The sequence below is a fragment of the Lolium rigidum genome, chromosome 4, assembly GCF_022539505.1.
Source record: "Lolium rigidum isolate FL_2022 chromosome 4, APGP_CSIRO_Lrig_0.1, whole genome shotgun sequence".
In the NCBI taxonomy this organism is placed as follows: Eukaryota; Viridiplantae; Streptophyta; class Magnoliopsida; order Poales; family Poaceae; genus Lolium; species Lolium rigidum.
The window spans coordinates 271,387,758-271,412,588 of record NC_061511.1 but is presented as its reverse complement, the minus strand read 5'-3'; the positions used below and the strand labels follow the sequence as shown (position 1 = coordinate 271,412,588).

The window sequence follows — 24,831 nt, the reverse complement described above, 5'->3', positions numbered from 1 at the left end:
TGCCCTCGATGGAGGGGGCATCGTCAGCACCGGGAAGTTGCCGCCCTCGATGTGCTCGAGGACGTTCTCCAGCATCCTATTCGGCGCGCTCCACCAACGCCGGCGACCCGCGGCGTTGTTGCGCGGAGGCGGAGGCGGCGGGCCGTCGTAGGCCGCCAGCTCCCGCTCCCACCGCCGGAGGAAGTACGAGTTCCACCTCGTATAGTTGCCGGGGTGGTGGCGCGGGTCGGCGCGCTCTTCGTCCGTCATCGTCATCCGAGCCTCCTCGATGGCGACGTCAAGGGCGTGGCCCCGGGGCGGTGGCGGGATTGGTACGCCGCCAGCACTTAGCCGCCATCCGCCGCCGGGAGGCCTCGTGTCCGGCGGGCAGGGGTACCCCGCCTGGTGGAGGAGGTGCCCTCCCACGCGTGGAGCGACCGGCGGGGGAAGCCGTTGTTGGCTGCGCCGTCGTCGTCGTAGAACGCCATCGGGAGAGTGGAGGGAGAGTGGAGCATGGATACGCGTCGCGGCGAGCGGAGCGGCGTATATAGGCGCGGCTGGCGCCGGGCATTAATGCCGCGTGGAATGCGACGCGTCCGCGGCGAACTGACCGGCGGCAGCCTTTACTGCGACGGGGATTAATGCCGTGCGGAAGACGATGTGTGCGCGGAAGACGATGCGCGTGTCGCTGACCGGTCGAGGGCCACCTCCGCGGCGAAGACGAAACGAAAGCGCGGGAGAGATTTCTCGCCGTTTCACGCGCTTTCGCTTCGTCCGGAGTCCCCGAGCGCTTACCGGTAGGCCGGGGTTGGCGTGGGCTCGCCGGATGCATGAAAGCCCAAATCCGGCGAAAAACGAGGAACCGGGGGCGCGGCTGGACCATTTTTCGCCGTTCGGATGAAAAAATGGCACGTCGGGGGCCTGTTCGGGGAGACGAGTGGAGATGCTCTAAGGACGAGGGCATGGACTGTGAGGACGAGGACTATGATGACAACGATGACGTGGACAACGACATGGAGGCAGAGGAGGAGACAGAGAAGGTACGATAACAGGGGGAGGGGCTTAATTTATCATTCATCCATAACTAGGTGTGTATTCCGGGCTTCACAGCAGCGGTATGAAAGTGGGGGCGACAACACAGGTGAAGTGCAGAGTCCTACCTTTCAGGGTGAAAACCCAAGGTCTGGGCTTAATTGGTTGTGCCAGGCAATGACCTTGGTGGAGGCATTGTTTTGAGAGCGGGGACTATCTGCAGGGTGAAAACCTAAGATCTTTGATCGGGCGACGATGGTGTTTAAGCACTGTTCCTGTTCCCTTCTTGGAGGCGTCGTTTTTGGAGAGTCTGTAATTCAGGTGTTGTCTTGGCGGTGGATGTATTGCTGTTGTTAGGCCCGAGATACTGTAGCGGGACTTTTATTTCTTAGTTTTCTTTTCTTGTTTTTTGGCTGTGTGCATCCGTAGTGCCATTAGGGTGGTGCGTTGTTGCAGAGGCTGGATGTAATTGGTATCTTTTTGATATTAATATATTCCCTTTATCGAGAAAAAAACTAGGTGTGTAATGCTATAAAATTCGTTCTATGTATTCAGGTGTTGGCTTAAAAGGAACCAGGTGCCGGGAAACGCCCACCACAGGCCCCTCTTGAAGATGAGCCGGTAAGCAGGACACAAAGAAGAACACTACAGGGAGAAGAACCCCATCAGTCCGGAGAAGCACAGAATTCAGAACACCACTCTGTATGTAAACCCTACCTCAGTTTTCTCAGTTTAATACTGTTCTTAAGGCAATTGATTAAAATGATTCGAGTTGCACTAGACGGTACAATAGATATATTCTCTAGCGGCGGCTTTGTCCAAAAGTAACAACTGAAACTCAGTTCTTAAATTATAATGCTAATTACTCATATGCATTTGCTTATTGACAAACAGAGAGGAACACTGTCGAATTCTGATTTGAATATACGTATTATATAGTTGTTACCAACTTACCATTATGCTAGTGCTGAAATAATTAGCAATACTACAAAACTGTGTCTGAACTCTGAAACTGCGTGAGTTTACATATTGGGCTCTTCGACAGATAAAACAGTCCAGTCTCATTGTCTCTGACCGAACGGCAATGTGAAGGCAGCAATGTGTAACTAACAGAAAATGTACCTGCAATGCGAAATCGCACTATTTTTTTTCAAGTCTATATTTTTTTCTTCACTAACTTTCTAAAAGCTGAGGGGACGGTGCCCTCCCTGACTTCAACATAGCTACGCCACTGCTCTCTAGTCGTTTATGAAATGAGACCCACCTTCTTTCTTATCTTCATTGCATAATATGTATGCTGTTTTCGTTTATCTCAACCCTACTGTCTAATATTGTCATTATGTTTTCTTTCATGCACTTTAAAGTATTTCTATCCAAGTTTCCTGCATTTATTTTAACCCAGCCTCGAGTTTTCAAACTGTTGCTTACACGTTTGGTTTGACAGGGTTTGATGAAGATATAAGAATGCAGCAGGAAAACTACTACTGATAACTAAGCCTGCATCACTTGTGCTCTGTTACGTTCACTGGCAACTGAATGCTCCTATAATAATATATTTGAGTAATAGCTATTGTGGATCTTACTAAGTAAACCTTATGTTACTGGATCTTCCACAATATGTACGCTACTGATGTTTTGTGCCTCCAAAAGTTTCTGCCAGATCGTTTTGTTACCAGTTCTCATGCAACTTACGGCATTTGTAATAATGAGCATTAGCCTATGAATGTAGCTTGATTGCTAAACATTCCAAAAAATTCTCATGAAGCAGGAGTCAGCAGATTTGTTCGAGTGATTGGTGCAAAAAATGTCCTAAAACATTGCAGATGGTAGATAGTTAATCGACCAGTTGAATTACGAGTCACTCGCCTTGATTTTCTCCAAAACAAGGCAAAAAGTTTGCCATTTTATTGATTAAGAAGAAAAGAATTGATCAGGTAATAAGCAAAACTAGCAAGAAAACCGGTAGAATAACACGACACCACTTGTTGGCCCTGAGGCAGCGGCCCACACTAGCTGACGAATCTTCCGCTCAAGCGATCAAAGTTGACACACCCTACAGATCGACACTAACAACGATATTTCAAAGCCACAACTCTGATCTCCACTGACCCAAGGCCCAAGGGTTCTGCACCCTCCTTGCTAACGACATAGCGACAAAGCGTCACTAGCCAACATCGACATACAAAGATTAACCGACAAGGGGGTGAAGGGGCTCCTCCACGATGCCTCCTAGAGGGGAGCTATTTCCGGGAATGTTGGCATCGACCAAGGTAGGTGCATGGATTTCACCCAAAAGCACCAAACATGAAGTCTTTTCTGCTTTATAGGTCCCTAAGGTCCCTCAGTGCTAACATCCAAGGTGAGGCCCTAGGAGGCATGCAACGCCCGCCCGATCTGTTGCATGATGTGGGGGTTCCCTTGAATTTACGCTAAGTGGAGGAGTGACCGCACTGCCATGACGCTGCCTTCAGTAAGGACTCATCACGCAAAGGTGTTGTCGTCGTCTGCCTCGCTCATCGACGAGGGCCAGATTTTCACCCGGTGCTGCATCGTGAAACACCCACCCGTTCTATGAAGACCGGCCAGACCACCACCGCCAATTTTTTCTTTTGCTTCAGGCCCTGGATATGTCGCGCCTTGAGTCGCCTTCTAGCCCGTCGCGCCACCAGAACCACCTTCGGTGGCTGCTACCCTAGCATTCGGGCACCGTGCACGGTGCGCCAAACGAGCGCCCACCGCTAGATCACCCAATGCCAGCGAGCAGCAAGAGTATGCCAATCGCCATGGAACCGAAGGACACACCATTGTAGTGGGGATCAAATCGCAAAGGGGACACCAGAATGTGCCACCCGAGATCCCACCGAACGCAAAACCTAGGCACTACGGGAGGCACATCTAGTCGCAGCTGTAGACTATCGCTTTTTCGGCAAGACGCTCATTGCTTTTGGCGAAATCGCACTGCTGGCTGCCATGCAGTTGGGCATAGCTACCACCCGCCGTCTGGCCACCACAACCCCATGCACCATCGTGGCGAGCTTGCAGCGTTGCCACTACCGACCGGTCCGCTTCCCCTTGATCCATGCTTTGCCAACACAAGAGGGACAACTGGAGGCCCCATCCCCTTAGGGAAATGGCTTCGCTGCTATCGCGGACCAAGCGGGCAAAGGGAACAATTGCATGCAACTTGTAAGGGTATATTGCCCCTATGTGTGGTTTTGGTAATTAATGACAACCCCTATGGACTAATGTTTTCATTGAGTTTATATGAAGGAATATTCCATAGGTACTACTTGTACTCCATGTGTTGGATTCAAGTATGGATGCCATGAAGATAAATGTATACCTTGTGTATTGGCATCAAGATCATCGGTATGAAGATATATATGTGATATGATCAAGAAGAAGAAATGAAGATGGAGTTCTTATGTGGAACTCAATATTAGCCATGCTCTATCTTAAGTGAGTATGAGAAGATACAAGGTTGAGTTGGGCAAGTTCAAGATGAGCATCTCAAGTGGATCACATGCTTGAAGCTTGCCGTCCATTTGGTGATAATGTACATGTGAAGATGTGCATCAATAGAGCTTTCCCATCATGGTGTATGGGGAGCATTTGTGAGTCTTCACGAAGCGACGATGATCAAGTGAGCCATTCCGGCTTGAGTGGAGCTTGAAGAGCTATCATCAAGATCAAGCGGGATGCACAAGGCAAAGGTATGGCCTTGCTAGGTTTTCCTTTTACCGGTCTCAAGGTGGTTGTTGGGAGACCGGATTATAGGATAGATAGCCGCACTATCAAGAGGGGCTTTCGGTTGGGTAACTTGATCGCATCGTCTTAGGGAGTTCAATCCTTTGCATACTTTGCATATCCCTATTGCTTCTTGGTGTTTCTCTGTGTAAGGTTCTTGAGCATGTTGCTAGCTTTACAACAAGCCCAAGTTCATCGAAAACGGAATCCGCATGCATCTTCTATTGCGTTTTCGAGTTTGGACGTCTTCACCGTTTCTTGACGGTGGAATACCCCCTCTCTAAAATCATCTAAAAATGTTCTGTGAGGAGTCTCCATGATTCCAGTTTTTGTTGGGGTTCTATTCGTCGTTATCTTTCTAACAAAATTGGTTTCATGTCAATCGGGGTCCGGACACAAAAGTTATCACAGTTTTTGTATAACATGTTTTCCTGCTCACCCGGTCAGGGACCCGGTCGGACCGGCCCATGCGCCCGCCGGTTCAGGTGTGCCACCCGGCCAGCCGGCCTACAGACCGGCTGGCTCGGCGTGCCGTCCGGTCGACCGGTCGCCAACCGGGCGCCAATCGGGGGACAACCGGATGACCTCCTGGACGACACAAAGTGACCCCGGTCGGGGTCCGGCCTACCGACCGGTTTGGACCGGCTGGTCCGGTCTGTGGCCCGGTCTGACCGGGCCCTGGACCGGACGGCCCGGCCCCAGGCCCGGTTGACCGGCCTCCTCGACGGTTGACTCAGCCCAACTTTTTCCCAACGGTTATATTTGCTCTTGGGCTATAAATAGCCCTTCTTCCACCTTGGGCTGAGTTAGTTCTTCTATTCTCTCACCTCCATTGTTGCCTTTGAAGAACTTGCTCTCTCTCTCTCTTGTCTCCCCCCATGATTCTTGCTCATTCTTGAGGGATCTAAGAGAGGAGATCTAGATCTACACTTCCACCAACCCATTTCTTCTCTAAGTGAGGGGAACTCTTGGGATCTAGATCTTGGAGTCTTTTGTTGACTTTCTCCATTGTTCTTCCTCTCCAATCTCATCTTAGCATTTGTTGCTTGGGTGGGATTTGAGAGTGAAGGACTTGAACACCTCTAGTGTTCTTGCTTTGCATCATTGCATAGTGTTGAGCTCTCCACCACGATTAGTTCGAGTGAGAGACCGTGAGCTTGTAACTCTTGGAGGGTGACCTCCTAGTTGGCTTGGCGGTTGGTGCTCCGGTGATCTCTTCAAGAAGATTGTGAAGAGGACCGGGCTTCTCCTTCGTGGAGCTTGTGAAGTGGTTGTGGAGCTTGCCATCTCCGGAGCGGAGGAAAAGCTAACCATAAGAAAAGGGCCATTATCCTTCGTGGGTGTGGTTCGGAGAATAGGGTGAGCCTTCGTGGCGCGGGGAATCCTTCGTGGGACCTCCACTCCTCCAAGCGTGACATACCTTCTTGCAAAGGAAGGGAACACGGGAATACATCCTCGTCTCCGCGTGACTCGGTTATTTCTATACCCGAGCTCTCTTTCCTTGTGATAGCCATCGTGCTTGAAGTACATATATCTTGCTATCACTTGTGCTACATATATCTTGTGCCTATCTTGCTTAGCTCTAGTTGCTATTGTTACACTTAGTTGAGCTTAGCATATTTAGGGTTTGTGCTTGTAAACTAAACGATAGTTTAATTCCGCATTCTTACAAGACAAATCCGCAAGAGTTTGCCTATTCACCCCCCTCTAGGCGACATCTCGATCTTTCACAACTAGGGTTTGGGGGAAGGGATCTACCCGGATACCAGAGGAGGCGATACGAAAGTCGTATTGTACTTTTTTTTTGACCAAGAACTGTAGGGCAAAACCCCCACAGCATTTTATTAAAGCTTTTGAACTGTACAAAAAAAGATATTTACAACAAGAGGGGAAGAAAGAAAGACAAAATTACAACAGAGAGTCAATCCATAGCTTGAAAGAATCAGAGTGTTTATCCTTGACTCTATGCACATGCAAAGAGGCTTCATGCACAAACTGTGCTTTCCATGCTCCAAAAGAAGGCCTAATATGCTCAAATTTTTTGTTATTCCTTTGCTTCCAAATATGCCAGCAGGCCAGAATAACCACTTCAGCAAAGAAAGGCTTGGCAAACTCTTTTCTAGCTTGAAAGAACATGCCCTCAATTGTATCTCGTTGTGACCAGTCCACTTGCAGATAGGACCATATTCGTCTGCTGAAATTACAATCAAAAAACAGATGGATCCAATCTTCAGTTTGATTAGCATGGCACAAAACACATGTGCATAGATCGTATTCGTATTGTACTTGTCTTGAACCTTGATCGTTACAGATTTATCATAGTATTTCAAATATGGACGCAACTAATCTCGGGTCAATCTAAAATTAAGTTAATTCTTGGTTAGGTGATATCATCTTTTTTAACGGATCGACTAGGCTAGATATCTATGCGGTAGAACAACTATATGATGAACTATGCCTTGATCTATTGATACTGAGAGAGAACCGGGAGAGAGATGTGAGAGGTAGTACCTGCTCCTTTGCTCGCAGATCCTGTCAAACCGGCCATGGTGGAAGGCAACGGCGGCGGCAGGGAGTGGGCAAGGTGGTGGTGGCGGAACTTCCCGTCACTACTGCGAAACCCTAGATCGGTAGGGATGTCGGTGGGGTGTACGCCGCGCGACGAACCTTGTATCGTATGCCGCCGGCCCCCACCTCTTTATATAGCGCAGTGTGACAGGGACCCATCAACCATAGTGGGTTGAGCGCCCCCGTTCAGGGTGCAGGTCAAGGGGCCCGGTGGGCCGTTGTGCCCATTAGGGAAAGAGATCATCCTAACACATCCAATTCCATGTACAATTTATGTGTAACTGGGAAATTTTGGGTACAATTGCAAACCCCATGTATAATTGCAGCACTATTTGCAATTTCGAGGTGCACGGATTACGATGCAAATCCAAAGGTTTTGGAGAAGGTCGAGCTATACCATAATTCTCAATAAACCTAGAGCTAGTGAAACCGTTCTAATATCGCTATCAGTATGAGTTTCGTATTCTTTGGGTTATTGAGATGGTGGAATCGATATTTTCATGGCTTTGCTAGGAGAATCGAAAATCTAAAGTTTTATTCTCAATGCATGCACCATAATCTTTTCTGCACGGATAGATGCAGATCAGGTAAGTCGGGGCCTCAGGGGATGGGCTTCGTTGGGTTCTTTTGCAGATAGACCAGCACATCATGTAATTCAATATATTTTGGAAAAGAATCGAAGACAACATGATTTATGATTTGACAAAAGTAGTATCAAAGAGGGATTTAAATATGGCAAATCACGGCCGGAATCTGCTTCTCTGTCGAAGCAAAAGCAGTGGCTGCACTTCAGCCAGTTGTCCGGGCCCGCAATGGCCAATGGTGGTCCCACCTCGTTCCATAGAACTGATACGTCGGCTGCCCTCCGCTAGCTCCACTATATATACACGGCTGGTCGGGGTAGGCAGCAGGCACTAGCACACGATCGAGCAGAGCGTGACGCGATCGAGTACCCAAACGGTCGGCCATGGCGAGCAGGACGGTGGATGTGACGCTGGTGTCCGCTCGGGACCTGAGGGACGTCAACCTTGTCTCCAAGATGGAGGTCTACGCGGTTGTCTACCTCGCCGGCGACCCCATGTCCCGGCAGCGGATCGCCACCGACCGCACCGGCGGCTGCAACCCCGCCTGGAACGCCACTGTCCGCGTCACCGTCCCGGCCTCTGGCGCCGGGAGCGGCGCCCTGCGCGTTCTCCTCCGCACCGAGCGCCCGCTCGGCGACCGCGACGTCGGCGAGGTGATCCTCCCGCTTAACGAGATCCTCGCCGGCGCCGGAGACGAGCCCATCGAAGCCGAGCTCGGCGCCTACAAGGTATGCAAGGTAGGCTCCAGCAAGACCCACGGCGTGCTAAACCTCTCCTACATGCTCGGCGGGGTCATCCACCCACCCGCCGCCTATTACCAGCATCATGCGGCCGTGGTGAAGACTGGCGAGCCTGCGGCGGGGTACCTGGCAGCGGGGGCGGCGCCGTATGCGTCTGCTCCGCCGCGTCCGCCGCCGCCGCAGCAGCTCAGCTACTCGTACCCGTACCCGTGCCCACCGCCGACAATGACACGGCCGTTGCGCATCAGTAGCCGCTAGAAGTGTAGAGAGAACAAAAAAGGAATAAAGAGGGCGCCGGCGGCGAACTACTCTACCATTCGCGAGATTTTCGCTCCGGAAGTAAGTTCCCAACCAGCGATTCCTTGCATCTTATCCCGACTATTGATGGATTGGTGAGTGCGTCGGCCACTGCTGGTCCGACGTCGGCGAAATGCTGTGTACGGTACTTGCCAATAATCGGAACGAAATGTATTTTGTGACCACACACTTACATTTACGTTATAACTTGAGGAAGTCCTTCTCTTATACACACTCTCCTTGCTAAATTTTATAAAGAAATTACTGCAAGAAAACACCAAGCACGAGATCTTTAACGTATATAAAAAAACCTCACTTAATCGAAGCCCAAGCCCAGGCAGAGCTAGCAAAAAAAAATTATATACGCGAGAATGCACAAGTACTAAAGTACAACGGAGCAGAGTACCGAGTGATCCTCCGTGCATGAATATAAGATGTTTTAGGTATTTTTAATGTAAAACACAAAACATCAGTTCTTTCAACAATTCTCCATAAGTTCTTTCAACTTATGGCCCCCGGACTTGTGAATAGCTACGTCGCTGAAACCTGAACACTAAAAATAGACTAGATAGAAACTAAAATGGGTGAACCAAAGAAAATACTCCAACATCTTACATATCCAAACAGAGAAAATATGAACTAATGAAACCAATTCCCCATTTGTTCTCTCCAGAGATCACTACAAGTTCAGTTTCAAATGCTCTAGTTCTTTCCTGTAGTGTAAATGTTCAAATGCATACATCTTGCAGTATACATATTCAAAACATGATAGAAGAAGGGTTATGATGAACTGACCTTGGTGAAGAGGAGATCCTTGCCGCAGCTGTTGAGATGATACAAACTTGAGATGTTACTAAATGCATACATCTTGCAGTAGACATGTTCAGAATATAGATTTTAGTATAACAAAAGAGTTGAACATCATTTCAAAATTGAGATGTTACTAAATTTAACCTACACATGTTGACTATAGTTTTCAAAAATGATGGTCGTTCCAATTTGTGCGCCAAACTAAAAAAGTCAGTAATATTGATTCGACAATAAATCATATTTTCATTGAACTACATCATTTAAGTAAGAAATACATACATTGCCCTTTGATAGAAATCCATTTGATAAATCAGATATGCTAAGTGCCATCCTGATGCGTAAAATAAAAAAAACTACATAAAAGTATAATAGCGTAATGTCCGCAAGTAGAACATAAATGTGTGTTCACTCTGGTGGCAGTCACATGTAAACGTCAGCACTTGCTCATGTGTTTCAATTCTGGTACGTTTCAACCGCACTGATAGGTGGGAGCGCCTGCAAGACGGCACCAAAGGTCACATGTGCCAAATAAAAATATTAGAAATCTTTCTTCAAAATTATACCACATGTTAGCTTCTAATTGGTCAGCCACACATTTTGCAAGATCTAGGATTAAACCTTCAGATAAAGGACAAGTTGTAGCCTTGTAGAACCTTCGGTGTAATTAGCTCAATATAATACAATGAGCTAGACTTGTTCAGACAAGAACTATATACAAAGATATTTTAGGATACTAAAATTGGCTGAACACATATAAAACATTGTAAAACATATTGATGTCACTTCCATATGTAAATGAACATGCTTTAACTTCTATCTTACCTTCCATAGACTAAATGGGTTGAGTTCATAAAAATATTCTTATATATATTTCCAACTATATTTTAAAAAATAGCATTTTTTGGGTGAATGTATAGTTGAGTCGTGCACCAAGGAACATTGTACTTCTAATATGTGCTAGCACGTGTACATGGTAAATGCTACTTGATATTATAGAAAGCATATTGGCTAAAATAGTATGATGAAAGTTGCATCAGAATAAAATAAACTAGTTTGTGATAGAATAAGCTATGAATAAGTAAAAACGCTTAGTACAATTGATAAGGGCTAAGCCCAAGGGTGTGCCCGATCTTCACGGATTTGGGTGGAATTCGTGGGGGAGGTGGAGGAACGTGATGAACACGAAGAACGCGGAGGGGAATCGTGGGATACAACGCACACACAGACACACACAAATCAGTTTGTCCTCGTTGGCCCGAAACACCAACTCGATAGAAGTTGCAGGAAAAGACCTTTCGGTAGAAGTCCCGCAAAAAGATCGACGAATCGAGATCCTATGAATCTAGAAGGGTGAAAAGACCAAAATCGATAGAAGTGCAAGCAAAAGACCCAAAGGTAGAAGTGCAAGCAAAAGATCAAGATTGGTAGAAGTCACCAAAGAGATACAATAGGATTCGATCGGAGCCCGGGTGGGTACAAGATCTAAGATCTAGGTAGGGGTTCCCACAAGGGTCAAGAGCAAAGCTCAGGTTTAATTTCACATCAAGTCTAATCTCAGATCTGAGCCAACAAGGCTATTTATAGTTGGTGGGGCGAAGGGGTAAGTTACATGCTGAATCTGCCAGTTTTGGTGCTGAAACGCGTGCAGGCGGAAGTTCCGGTCGGGCGGAAGTTCCGGCTGGATTCCCTTCAGGCAGCATCTTGGCGGCATCTGGGCGGAAGTTCCGGTCCTGGAGGGCGGAAGTTCCGGTGGGGGCGGAAGTTCCGGCCAACTTCCGGCCTAGTTTCGGAAACGGTCAATTTACTCGCAGTAACATCCGGTGTTGTTTTGGCGCATTTTCGGAAGTAGGGCGGAACTTGGGCGGAAGTTCCGGTGGGTGGAAGTTCCGGTCCCTCGGGGCGGAAGTTCCGGCTGGATCCCTTTCCCTGGGCGCTGGAAGGCATCTGGGAGGCATCTGGCCGGAAGTTCCGGTCCTGGGGCGGAAGTTCCGGTCCTGGGGCGGAAGTTCCGGCCTGGGCGCTGTAGCTCCATCTTCTTCATTTCCAGCTCTCTCTTCATTGGCTTGGTCTCCATGGCTTGCGTCTTGGTCGATGTACCTGATTGAACATAGGGTATTTGCATGAAGTAGCACGCCATCCAAAGGGGTGTCAAATGCATACGTAGAAAGGAGCGAATTCACCTCTTGGTGCAGGGCTTTGGCTCGAGCTCGTGTCATTGGACCACGAGGAGGGCTTGTTGGTCTTGAGGAGACGGTGTCCAAATGCCACCCCGTATCAACAATTACTTTCGACTTGGTTGTTCTAACCCTCTTCAGATGTATAACATGCCTTTGCATTAAAGAAGAGAAAAAAACAACATCTGTCCTTAGAATATAACAGCTAGAAGATGACCATACTCAATGAGTAAAGAGAAAGCAGAAAAGAACTCAAAACACATTATGCATCTGCCTAAACAAGGTTGCCTCCATTTTTTGCTAAGTCGGTTACAAATTTTGCCTCCTTTTGAACCACTTGCTTAAGGCCAATATTTCGACGTGCCACCAATCATGGATCCCAATAGAATATGAAACGAGATTAACCATCCTCTGTTCTGTCGTGGCAAATTCAGCCCAAACCTCTTTGACAAATGGGCACTTCAAAACTAGGTGTTCATCATTCTCCAATACTTGTGAGCAGAAGCAACATTTTTCATCGTGTGTCCAACTTCTGGACCTTACTCGATCAGTTGTCCATAAGCGATTTTGCAGCAACAAAAAAAATCTTTTCTTCCATTTGTGTCAAGCCTCCCATAGAATTGGGCCTCGTATGATGATTTTGCAGAGTAGGTTTTGTCTGCAGGCAGAATCCATGTAACGGAGTCACGGTGAATCTTTCCCCAAAGTTGCACGAAGTCCTCAAGGTACTGGGCGGTGGATAGTCTATTTATGCCTCTCATCCACCTCCCATATGTAGTGCATCCTTAACAGATTGCTTCTCTCTAAAAGCAACCTTGAAGATGCCAGGAGCGATGCTAGCAGGAGCAGCTCCAGATAGCCAATTATCAGTCCAGAAACGCACAATACTACCATTGCCAATAGTAATCTCAGTGCAAGCAGCGAAAAGCTCTATGTCAATTGCATCACAAGGCACATTCACCCCTTTCCACGGCGGATCAGAGTCATCCCATTGGAACCAAAGCCATCTAAGTCAAAGTGATCCGCTAAAAGCAGTGATTTCTTTTATCCCCAAGCCATCATATTTTTTTTGGAGCACACACGCTTTTCAAGTTTACGAAGCACTGTCCCCCTCTTTGCTTCTTCTTTAACACTCCACACAAAACCTCATCTGAGCTTGTCAATTTCTTTGAGAAACCATTTGTCTACAAGGAAGGCGGCAAGGTGGTATGCAGCCATGGAAGTGATTATAGAATTAACTAGCCTCAGCCTTGCAGATCAGTCCATGAGCTTTCCTTTCCAAACCTTGAGAGTGCTAGTGATCTTGTCAAGAATTGGTTGTAACTCCACTCTAGAATGTTTTTTTTAAACCCAAAGGCAGCCCTAGGTATTTTCAGGGAAGCTCACCAATTGCACCACCAAAACTTGCCAGCACTTGATGCACATCCCGTAGCAGCTGATTGGATAGGCCACACTTTTTTGGATAATTGTTCTGAGGCCAGAAACATCACCAAAAAGCTGCAAAATACGTTGAACCGCAGCCACATCACTCTCCCTTGGATTGATAAAAACGGTGGCGGCGTCAGCAGAGAAGCTGGCACACAATCTAGCAGTGTGCACACCAAGAGGTAACAAAATGCCGTGCTCTGTGGCAAGACGAAGAAATCTCTGCAGCAGTTCCAAAACCAAGATGAAAGGAAGAGGGGACAGTGGGTCATCCTGCCGAAGACCTCTGCGATGGGTAAAAGGAACACCAGTGATTCCGTTTAACAAAACTCTAGAGTATGAGTTGGATAGAAAAATAGCAACCATATCTCTCCATCTCTCCATCTCTGTCCGATGTATACCAATTTTTACATTCTCCATATATATATATACAAATACTGGAAGGGACACTTCTTGTTGCATGGGGTATTCCATGACCTAGAGTAGAGATAGGTCCGACAATCACAAGGGTAGAAGATATAGGTGCATCCATTAGCAAAAGTTCGCCGAGGTTAGGAGAGAGATCGGAACGAGGCTTTTGATTGTTCTTCTGACTTATTAAAGTAGCTAATAAGGTTACAATAGATTTGACTGGCAAATCTTGAATACAATACAAAAAATTTACTTCTAAATTGACCTTTTTTGCAAAACAAAGTACAATTTTAGATGCTCACACATACATACATACACTCACCGCTATAATGCACACACAACCTACCCCCTATGAGCACCTTCGAGAGTACGAGTTCAAGAAACTGATCTGATGGGTCTTGAGATTGACGAAGTCATGATATGCGTCTCACTTTCGACGAAAACGTCGCCTCCCACTGAGAGAATATTCCTCCTTTATAAGACACTCAGTGAATGTCAAAGATGCATTGCATCTATGATTTATCAAAACGAATCTTCTATTTCAAAAGAATGAAATATAAGATTCTTCCAATGTTGTTGGTAACTAGGTTCATATGCACTCTTAAGGTTTTCCTTGGTTCTTTATTGTATAGTATTTTTTCTTGCTTACTGAATTATCCGGATCACTACACTACCACAATACCATGAGCATCTTACGGGGTGTAGTGAATCATATGGATAGGGGTCCAAAACTTGTCATTTTTCCTCTTCAGTTTCAATCTACAGTTACATACATTACATTGGTTGCTATGGGGTTTATACTTCATACTGGACCAGCTTGGTTCTTGGGGACCCAGAACGGATTCTACATAAAGGATCAAGAGTGTAATATTTGCCAAATCTTGTATGTTCAAACTTTCCTATTATCAAAACCATCAAAGGTTTAGCAATTTTAAATCTTTAACTAAACTAAGTTGTGTGCATCGATTGATGCAGATGCTGGAGTAATGCCCTTTTAAAAAAAATGAAACTTTAATAATTATGGATTTTCTTCACTCCTTTTGCCTGACTTCCAAGTGAAAGAGGAATACAAAAAGCAAGTATTCCAGTGCTAACATTTTTATATTTGTGGGGAGCTAACATGCAGATTTGTACAGTAATGGTTGAATACAACAGCTGCCTTATTTGGACAAATATTGGCGTGCCTTTGGTCATAAATCATTCTGACCATCTCCACATTAATTTTTGCACTTAGAAAATACATGATGGTTGAGAGATAAAAAAAGGTACTCTTTTGAGATTACAGTGACTATTTTTTTAGCACCGGTGAGGAATTCAAATAATATTTTGTTTCTTTTTTATGGGTTCCGGATGTGTTTTGTCTCAGCATGTGCAGTGAAGATTTTCCCAAGTACATCTTAAAAAAAGATTATCCCAAGTACGTTACCAGTGTTTATTTGTTTGTTTACTAGATATATTTTCTTTAAATGCGTGGTATCATACAGGAGAGATTATGCAGAAAAAATCAGTTGGTAACCAATCTAAAACACATCGCAAAAAGGTGATTTTCTCTTTTTATTTTCTAGTCAATATTGAACACATTAGGAACGCCCATTTCGATCACTAGATTCCATTTCTGATGCGCATTTGGTGGAGAGAATAGCGAAGCTTCATCTCCCCTGATGGTGATCATCCAGATCCCCTTAATCTAGTGAGTGTGAGATCAGATGCTGAGAGAGAATCAGCCCCATCACCACTAGACGCCCACCTTCACCAATCAACCCGCCCACCCCCTCATCACCAGCACCGGCCAAATCCTCCCCGTTGCAATGCCAAGTAGTGCATTATATTCACAATAATTTACATGCCTCGTGCATATTTCGTGCACTAAGCTTTCTGGGGTGAAGCTAAATTCTAGTTCTAGTTGATGTTCAGCTACCAACGCATTTTAGCACCGCTTATACTTCTTATGACAAAATTGCCACATGATATTTCTCCTGTGTCAATAAGTTTTAAGTTCAGCCCTAAAACTATCCATGCATTGTGTTCTTTTTTACATGCATGAGTGCATGACCACTATCAACAATACATTTTACATCTACATAAGGCCACTAACACTAACGAAGAAAAATGATTAAATTTCTACATACACCTTGTAGGATGGTGCTTATAATGCAAAAGTTGAATGCAGCGGCGGAAGAAGTGGCCCCACGCCCCTACCGCATGTAATTAGTTGTGCTATTTACTAATTAGCTCTCGTGCTATTTATTAATTTGCTATTTTTTCCTGATACTAAAATGTATGGCCTTATATTAAAAACGGAGGAAGTAGCAATTTCATTTGCCTAATTATTCCAATTATAGTTCTTAAACTAAAAGAAAACCAATGCTTGCACAATGTACTTTCAACCAGGCTCGCTCCTTGCTTGCGCCGTTGCCCCCTTCACGGTCTTTCATTGGCGGCTCTGTTTCGACCTCAACTACGCAATTGTTCCTTTGCACCTTTTGCATCATCTTTCTAAGATGTGTTGCCATGGTCCGTGCTCTTCCTTGTGCCCTTTCTCCCGTGTCGCTTCCTGCTCTTTGAAGTTGTCCTGTGAGTAGGAGTGATGAGAAGACATCAAACACTATAACACCTAGAATATGAATGCACGGACAAGTTAAACAACAATGCGGCATGCCATAAATCGATTTTTTTTCTATTCATAAAAGACAACAAGTTAGATCAATTTTGTTTCGAAAAGTAAAGCCCCTGGCCTCTGCATCGACCGATGCGCACAACCATGGCAGAATAGACCAAGTAACATAACCACCACCTAATCAACCTAGTTAGTTCCTTCATATGGATCATCAACTCGCGACATGAATTAGCATGCTGTGCAAAAGGGACCAACAGAGGAAAAACAAGCTATATGTACCTGAAACGAAGCCGAGAAATACAGAATGCTGACCAATCCATGTCGAGGGGCATGGAGTCCCAGGGCATGATTCCGGAATTGTGAGGCCACTCCACCACCTCCTCCATCGTTCCAGTTTCAAGCTCAATATAGTACACGCGTTGGCGGCTGTTCTGGACAAGTATTGTACCACATTTCTCTCCCAAGATAGACAACCATCTTTCTTCAGTATCCCCCTCCCCTGGTTGTTTTAGGTAGATCACACCAGTGCATACCCAGTAGGAGCTAGTGAAATCATATTGTTGCCCCGGATGCTGCACCAAGATGTCTAGTTGGCGACCTGCCTTGTGCATCCAGAGCAATCGCAGGGTCCCGTCGACGGCTAGGGTAAGGCATGGACGGCCCGTGCCTTCATAGTTCATTGGCATATTGAGCTTCGTATAGGAGGTGTGGCCGCTTCGCATGTTGAAGGTAATGAGGTACATCGAGGAACCAGAATAAAGCCAGTGTGCCGCCATGCCGGGGCGCACGAGGACATCGCTGAATGACCCGTTGGCGTGCAGGCCTATGCGGATGCAGTTCATACTTGTGCGCCAGCTCGCTTTGCCTTTGCGGGACGAGAAGGTATAAAAACTGTACCTCATCGCATGCTCGTTGGAGCCGATGATTAAGACTTTGAAGAAGGATGATGAGTTGTTGCTCGGTAGCACCGGCGGCTGCCCTTGGAGACGACAGTCTTCATCGGTTAGAACGGCATAGGCGCACCACTCGCGATCATCATCGTAGGCCGACCGCAGTTTCAGCGGAGGAAGCACGTCGCAAGTGCCGGCGAGCAGGTTGCAGACCGCCAAGTGGACGACGGCCCGGTCTGAGTCCGCGAGGCGCAGGAGGAGGAGGCCGTGACGCGAGGCGAGGCTGAGCTAGCGTGCTCCTCTTCCGGCTGGTTCCGCGCACGGCCGATCGATGGATGCCAGCCTGGAGGAGATGTGCCGGCCGGTGGCACGTGCTACTTAATTTTCCTCGTTGAAGCGATATACTACCTCCGTTTCAAGGAATAAGGCGTCCTCGTTTTACGAGCTTTTTGTTTGACCAAGAATTACTTTAAATAGATAAAGATTGTTTATATAAAACTAATATCATTAAAAAGTGCCTTTCAATACGAATCCAACGATAGTAATTACATATAATATAATCAAGATTTTGTTGCTCAATTTTTATGGTTAAAGTTCGTCTTGGGATGCGCGTGCGCCTTATTTCTTGAAACGGAGGTAGTATATTCATGGTGGGTGCTACTTGGACTCGCGCCAAACACTGACTGCATCCATTTTCGCAGAACGTGATTACCCATTATTACTGCCATTTTTCTTCTTCTCCCAAACAAACAAATAGCGCCCGCCCTGGTTCGGTCACTCAGAATCGGCAAACAGCGTTCTACTACCTCCGTTTCAAGGAATAAGGCGCACGCGTAATCCAAGACAAATTTTGACCATAAAAATTAAGCAACAAAATCTTGATTATATTATATGTAATTAGTATCGTTGGATTCGTATTAAAAAGCACTTTTTAATGATATTAATTTCATATAAACAATCTTTATCTATTTGAAGTAATTATTGGTCAAACAAAAAGCTCGTAAAATGAGGGCGCCTTATTCCTTGAAACGGAGGTAGTACTTAGCATCGCCCAATCAGCCCTTTTCGCTACTCCCTTACTACTCCTTTTCTTTTCTCCCGCTAATAATATGGGCGCGCTGTTTTGTTTCTTCGTTCGCTCCCTAGACGCTAAACCACAAAATCAAAGGAAAATAATACTGTAAACACGGGCACGACAATACGTACGGCGCACGTACGGGTTTCCCTTTCCTTCCTTTTCATCCGTTTGCTTAATGCAATTGCTGGGCGTGGGCCTGTACTTTTTCATTTGCAACACGGAACGAATTAATCAGGGTAATTTGGACGCTCTCCAGCTTCTACGTGTGCTAGTCCCCTTGCATTCCGAAAATAATAACAAGTGTCTAAACCGATCGATGGTCGTTGGAGACCCTGCGCGACGTCGATCTTTAACCCTCTTTTTTTTTTTTTTTTGGCAAACCGATCTTTAACCCTCGGTCGGATCATTTGGAATTCCTACTGGTGCCACTGGCTCGAGAATTCATGAACGCATCTAGCATATACTCCTCCATCCGTTTCGGATACATGTATCACACATTTGTATAAATTCATGTGTTTACACAAATAAATTTGCGAAACTTATTTCCAAACAGAGAGATTATTTACTAAATCGTATGTCAAACAAAAGATTGTGCGCTACTGCTAGTCTTTTGCATGCATCTCCGGAAGATATGGTCCACACATTCCCACTCTTGAAGTGCAGTCGGGGCGGAGGGGTGGCCAGAGTTGGGTGTGCGGTTGTCGGCAGAACGTGTACTGCAGCGCATAGACGTGAGCTTCACGAGCCTAATTAGGGAAGCAGGGCGGGTGTGTTTTTAGAATATTGCATCAAAATAACTCTAAGCGCTACGATTTGATCAGCCGGTCATAATTGATCGGGATGCACGGATTCACGGAAGAGCTGGATGCATAAGATACGACGCCCACTTTTTAGATCCAAGTCAATGTTAAACTTCTAAACGTGGCCAAACACGACGCTTTTTAGATCCAAGTCAATGTTAAACTTCTAAACGTGGCCAAACACGTTTTGCATCACACTACATTTTAATGAAGACGCTCAAGGATTGATGGGAGCCACTTTGTTTGAGAGTGGCGACTACACAGTGGCCTAGAATGTACCATTCCGTTTTAATTCTGCTTCAGCTGCATACCTATCAACATTTCTTTCATCTCACGTACCCCAACTTTCTAGCAAGCTAATGAAAACCATGCAAATTTTAATATGTTTTTTAAATAATATAATAATTCATTGGTAAGCTAGTTAAACAATTAATGTTGTACATTTTGCCACAAACCTTTGCTCTTTCTCGGGCATTCACATCACACAGCAAAATCATATACAAATACTTCACTTCAAGACATCACGGCAGCAAATAACCTGAGCATGACTCGCATCACATACAACAAACATATGACTCGCATCACTTCCAGCAAACATATTGAGCCAGCTCGGGTTTTCTACTTCAAACGACAACAAAAAGGCGTACTGTGCAGCATGCAGCTACACGTCACACACAATACGGACTCGAGTCCTACTCCGGTGCTTTGACAGGTTTTATTCTGTTTTTTAAGTTTCCAACCTTAGGCCCGCTGACCCATATCCAGCCCATGTATACCCGTATGTATACATACGGTATTTTCGTTTCTGATTTGGTGGGGAAATTGGTGGGGTGACGTACGCGGAGACGTCTACGACCCTTTTTTATATGTCCTGCCTATTCGGTACACGCACGTCACCGTGGTAGTACACTATACTTACAGAAAATAATCGTACAAGATAACGCGGGCCATACGGGTCTCTAGAGGGTCGTACGTACATATCAGATTTTTAAATTTACGATCATGACCCCGCTTACGAAGGGGTATTGGAAGATCTCAACCATTATTATTTTTGATGTAGCCTGATATTTGCCAAGGGGGGAGCACCGGAGTAGAAGTGTACGGACTCATGTAACAGCTAGTTCCCCTGTCAAAAAAGAAACAAGCCAGAGCAAGCCACCGCCGCAAAACCACCGAACTCCACCACCTCCTACCACAACGCCGCCAGAGCTGCCAAGCGCTGAAGGGCACCAGTAACACGAAGTCAGCGAAGCTGCACATACCAGCGAGCCCTTCTCCAGGCCGGAACAGCTGCTCATCCTCGCTTACCGGTGCCACCCCATGCCATCTGCTGGTGGCTTAATGGAGCAAGGTGGTGCCGGTGACCCGGACGTCCTCCATCAGCCGCAGAAGCTGGCTACACACAATCAAGGGAATCAATGGATGCACAGAGCATGTACAAGCAACTGGAATCCTAATTTACAAGGCGATACTTGGATGTTTTCTTTTTTAACAATAATGTAGTGATTCCTGTGTACAACAACACCATCTTCATGGATGCATATAATTTGAACAAGAAAAGAAATGACACCTATGCATGTATGTCTTACCCTCCCCTGGACATTATATTTATGGATGCTCTACTAATCAATGAAACGACACCCAGAAATAAAGGATGCCAGAAAAAATACTATATGTTGTCACTTGGTTCCTCCACGTCAGTCCGTAGGCGTTTCTGTAGACTAATCAGCCCGTACATCTAGGATTATTGCTGAATCCACTATCTGCTAATTTTGTCCCGAGGACATCAATTATATTACAGACAAAACACTAGCCACAAATAAAAAGAGCACAATTCAGTAATGCCAGTAGCAGAATTGGTATATCGCAGACTGCAGACCGACCAGTTCATCAAGAGAGACGGAAACAAGATGGACACAAAGGCAGGGCTGATCGTTGCGAAGGGAAAATGGAAGGAAAAAATTGAGTCAATTGTACCGAAACTTGTAGATGCAATTAATAAGGTCAGAAAGGGAGAGTACATTCCCGATCGAGAGAATGACGAGCTGACACTCGCTCTGGGGAACCCTGAACACGTTGGACGGGTATGAGCTCGCCCAGGTCTCACCATGAAGGAAGCGTGGCCGGACATCGCTGACACTTATAGAAGCCGTTCGCGAAAGAAGAAGAAGGACGCCGGCATTGTAACGGAATTGTTAACTAGGGTGGAGGCTCTTCAGAGAAATCAGAGGGCACCTGATCAGCCGCTGTTTCTACAGGATCCACATGGCGATGCTGCCCCATCTTAGCGAAGAAGCAGTGTCGGTTCCTCGCATCTTGACGGGTGTGGAGGAAGCTACCCCGTGGATTATGTCACGGAGAAGATAGATTGCGAGCTACATATGTTATTCAGGACCGCGTCCGTTAAGGTGGCGGTCGGCTATGTGTACCCAAGTGAAGATGGAGCAATGCACCATCATATGCCCATTCCACCTGGCTGTGTTCGTGTCGGGGTGGATGAAGTTGTTCCGGGTTTTGAAACAGTGGAGCTTGATATTCCTAGAGGTGAAGATGAGAGGACACTGGCCGATGTCAAGCACGGTTTCGCCCTATGGCCGAAGAAGTATGTCGTCCTTTTGCAAAGGCCACCGACTCCTACACATGAGCAGCAAATGCCATCGACTCCTCCTGGTGGCAGTCCTGATGAGCAGCCAAGTCCACACCTACCTGAGAGGGACCCCAGCGTGAGTCCACCATCTCGAGATCCTCCGCGTAAGACAACGTCCGTTAAGCGGAACGGTACGCCGCCTACTGAGAAGTTACCTTGGGAAAAAACTCCAGAGGAAAACGCGGAGGCCGTTCAGGTCGAGGTGAAGAAATTTTTTGCACCGAAAGTGCCAGAGATACCTTTCGAGAAGACACTAGATCCGGTGAAAGTTGTGCGTACCGTTGACAATCTATATGACCCTGTACCATCGCCGCCATCTGACTATGCGCGTTCTATTGAAAGGTCGTATGACAAGATGATCGAGGCGACAAAACCCGTTAAATCGGGTATCGTGGAGATAAAAGGGATACACCAAGTCTACCAGCTCGGACAACAACCCGTTCAATCGGTCGCCCCTCTCAAGGTGTTTGACGGGAAGACCGTTCAAAGTTCTCGACAAGACGCAACTGATTACGCCTTCGCTGAACGAGCATATCAATTTGTTCAAGGAAAAGATTTGATCGAGAATCTCAGGAAGGTACCAACATGTATGCGTAACTTGCATTCGTGGTACCTTAATGCCTCAAAGGAAGGGATCGAGACTATCATGGTGCGAGTTAGGGAAGAGCACTACTTCCAGGAGTACTGTGTGAACGTTGACTTCGTCGAACTCTTTCAGTTATACAATCTCCGGGCCCTCGACAAATCAATCATCAGTTGCTATTGTCTGTAAGTGATTTATTTATTTAATTTGAGACGTCTTTAGCTCAGCTAGTTCATTGTCTGCAGATTATAATCTTTTGTGCGCTATATTATGCAGATCGAAGATGCTCGAATGCAAAAGGGACGAAATCACAGACATTGGGTTCATTGACCCGCACACAATGCATGTTAAAACCATAGAGAATCCCCTCTATAACAAGGATACACCGCAAACTTTGCTAAGGTTTTTGAAGCGACAACGTGACAAAAAGCTAATAATTTGGCCTTACAACTTCGAGTGAGTCTTACTGTCTTATAACACATAATATTTTGCTCACCGTATGTCAAAATTTTAACTAATGACTTATATATATGACACTACATATTGAAACGTGCGTAGGTTTCACTTTATTCTTCTCGTCATCAATATGGAAATTGGAGAAGTTGAAGTCTTTGACTCACTAAGCAAAAAATCGGAACTATACGTGTCTTGTTTTTTAATGCTCGAAGGTAATTTTAATTCTTATCGGTTTGTTTCGTTAATTTCCTGCTTTGAACTAATTGATGACTCTTTTATGCATTTTCTTTTGTCGAGGAGCGTATGGCAAACTTTCATCAAGGAAGATACGTCCCGTGAATGGACACCGAAGCTGCGATGGCGTGCGAAAGTAAGTTGTACTACCTAGGTCCACACACCTTTTAATTATCATACTTGACTATTGTTTGATTGAATTATATTCTTGTAAAGAAATGCCCGCAACAACCACAAGGGACCGATCTCTGTGGATTCTTCGTTTGCGAGTACATCCGCAGAATTGTCAGCGAGAGAACGAATAATGAAAGAAATAAAGAGGTACAAAAACAATCTTCACAAATTTGTTTTCTTATCATAAGTTGTGCTGAGTTTCAGTAATAGTTGATTCATGTATTCATTTGTATCTTATTCTTTTATAGTTGGCAAGAAAGCGGAACAAGCTCTCAATCGATGACCGCTTCATAGCAATAGGCGAGGAATTGGCGGGATTTTTCCTTCGGGACGTCATACCACCATTCGCAGAGTACCACTATGAATGAAGATGTACATGTTACATATATAGTTGACTCGAAGAGTAACACTATGCTACATGTAATAGACATATATAGAGTACGCCTCGGAGAGTACCACTATGCATGAAGATCGATCTTCTCATGCATAGTGCTACTTAATTTGTGATCTTATGCAATTACATGTGTGTTATATTATATGCACCAACTTGCTATGCATCATCTTGATCTTCATGTACTACCTAAACCCAAACGCGTTTCTGGTGCATCGACGCGATATGAAACAAACCGATATCCCTAAACCCCTCCAAAAACCCTAAAAAAATCCAATTCTCTGCCGCGACAGAGATTTGGGCAAATTCCCTGCCGCGGTGGGAACCTTTGGTACCGGTTCGTATTACCAACCGGTACCAAAGCTCCTTGGCCCTGAGCTCTCCTGGTGCCCCACGTGGAGGCCCCTTTTATACTGGTTCGTAAGCAACCGGTACGAAAGGGGGGGCCTTTAGTGCCGGATAATTAATACCGGTTGCTCAACCGGTACTAATGCCCCTCTGGAACCGGTATAGATGAGCGTTTTTCTACCAGTGCCCTTTCATGTATTCTGGACTCCTCCATATGCTGAGCTGTGCGTTTCAACTTTCTCATGGTATGTATTCCCAGCCGCTCCACCTTCATGCATTTCATTCTTTGCTGGGTGAGCAATGAACTCGAAATCCCCACCTCACGTGAACCCTCTTGCTTGCAGATTCGTGGTTCAAGCTTCGAACAGATAGGTAGGAGCTTCGATCCAAAACATGATGCCATAGAATTCCTCCTTCTCACTCCGACAGATCTGAATTAATTTGGGATCTCTTTACAGTCCAGGTCTCCGTTCATGAATGAGGCTGCAGTTCACTGCCGTTAGATTGCACTACAGAATGTAGAACGTATGTATTGCAAGACTATAACATGTTGAATTTGGTTCAGTCTTTATCAGCGATGCGCTGATGGTTTGTCCTTGCAATTCCATCTAGCAATGTCGTGTGATCATCTCAATATTGCATATCTCTTCAGAATATCGTAAAGTATTCATGCCATACTTACGTGTGTTATCTGTCAGTAATTAGCTGAGTTTGGTGACGATGATCAAATGGTGATTCTCCTTGATTTTTTCGTACTACAGCAGGATAATGCATCTCAGGTAAAATTCTTAACCATTTGATTTTACTACTTAAATTTTTAGTTTTGCAACTTTCTTAACCTTTGTA

At 45.7% G+C, this 24,831-nt stretch overlaps 1 protein-coding gene across 1 annotated transcript; it reads left to right on the top strand.

The window, feature by feature from the left end:
- The first annotated feature begins 8,293 nt into the window (after positions 1–8,293).
- LOC124706226 (protein SRC2-like) lies at positions 8,294–9,163 on the top strand. Its single transcript, XM_047237874.1, has one exon. The coding sequence runs from the start codon at positions 8,294–8,296 to the stop codon at positions 8,906–8,908; it is 615 nt and encodes a 204-aa protein (XP_047093830.1). The 3' UTR covers positions 8,909–9,163.
- The last annotated feature ends 15,668 nt before the right edge of the window (positions 9,164–24,831 follow it).

Bases quoted from the DNA above. Each gene is read 5' to 3' on its own strand.
- LOC124706226 (XM_047237874.1), top strand. From the start codon at position 8,294: ATGGCGAGCAGGACGGTGGATGTGACGCTGGTGTCCGCTCGGGACCTG.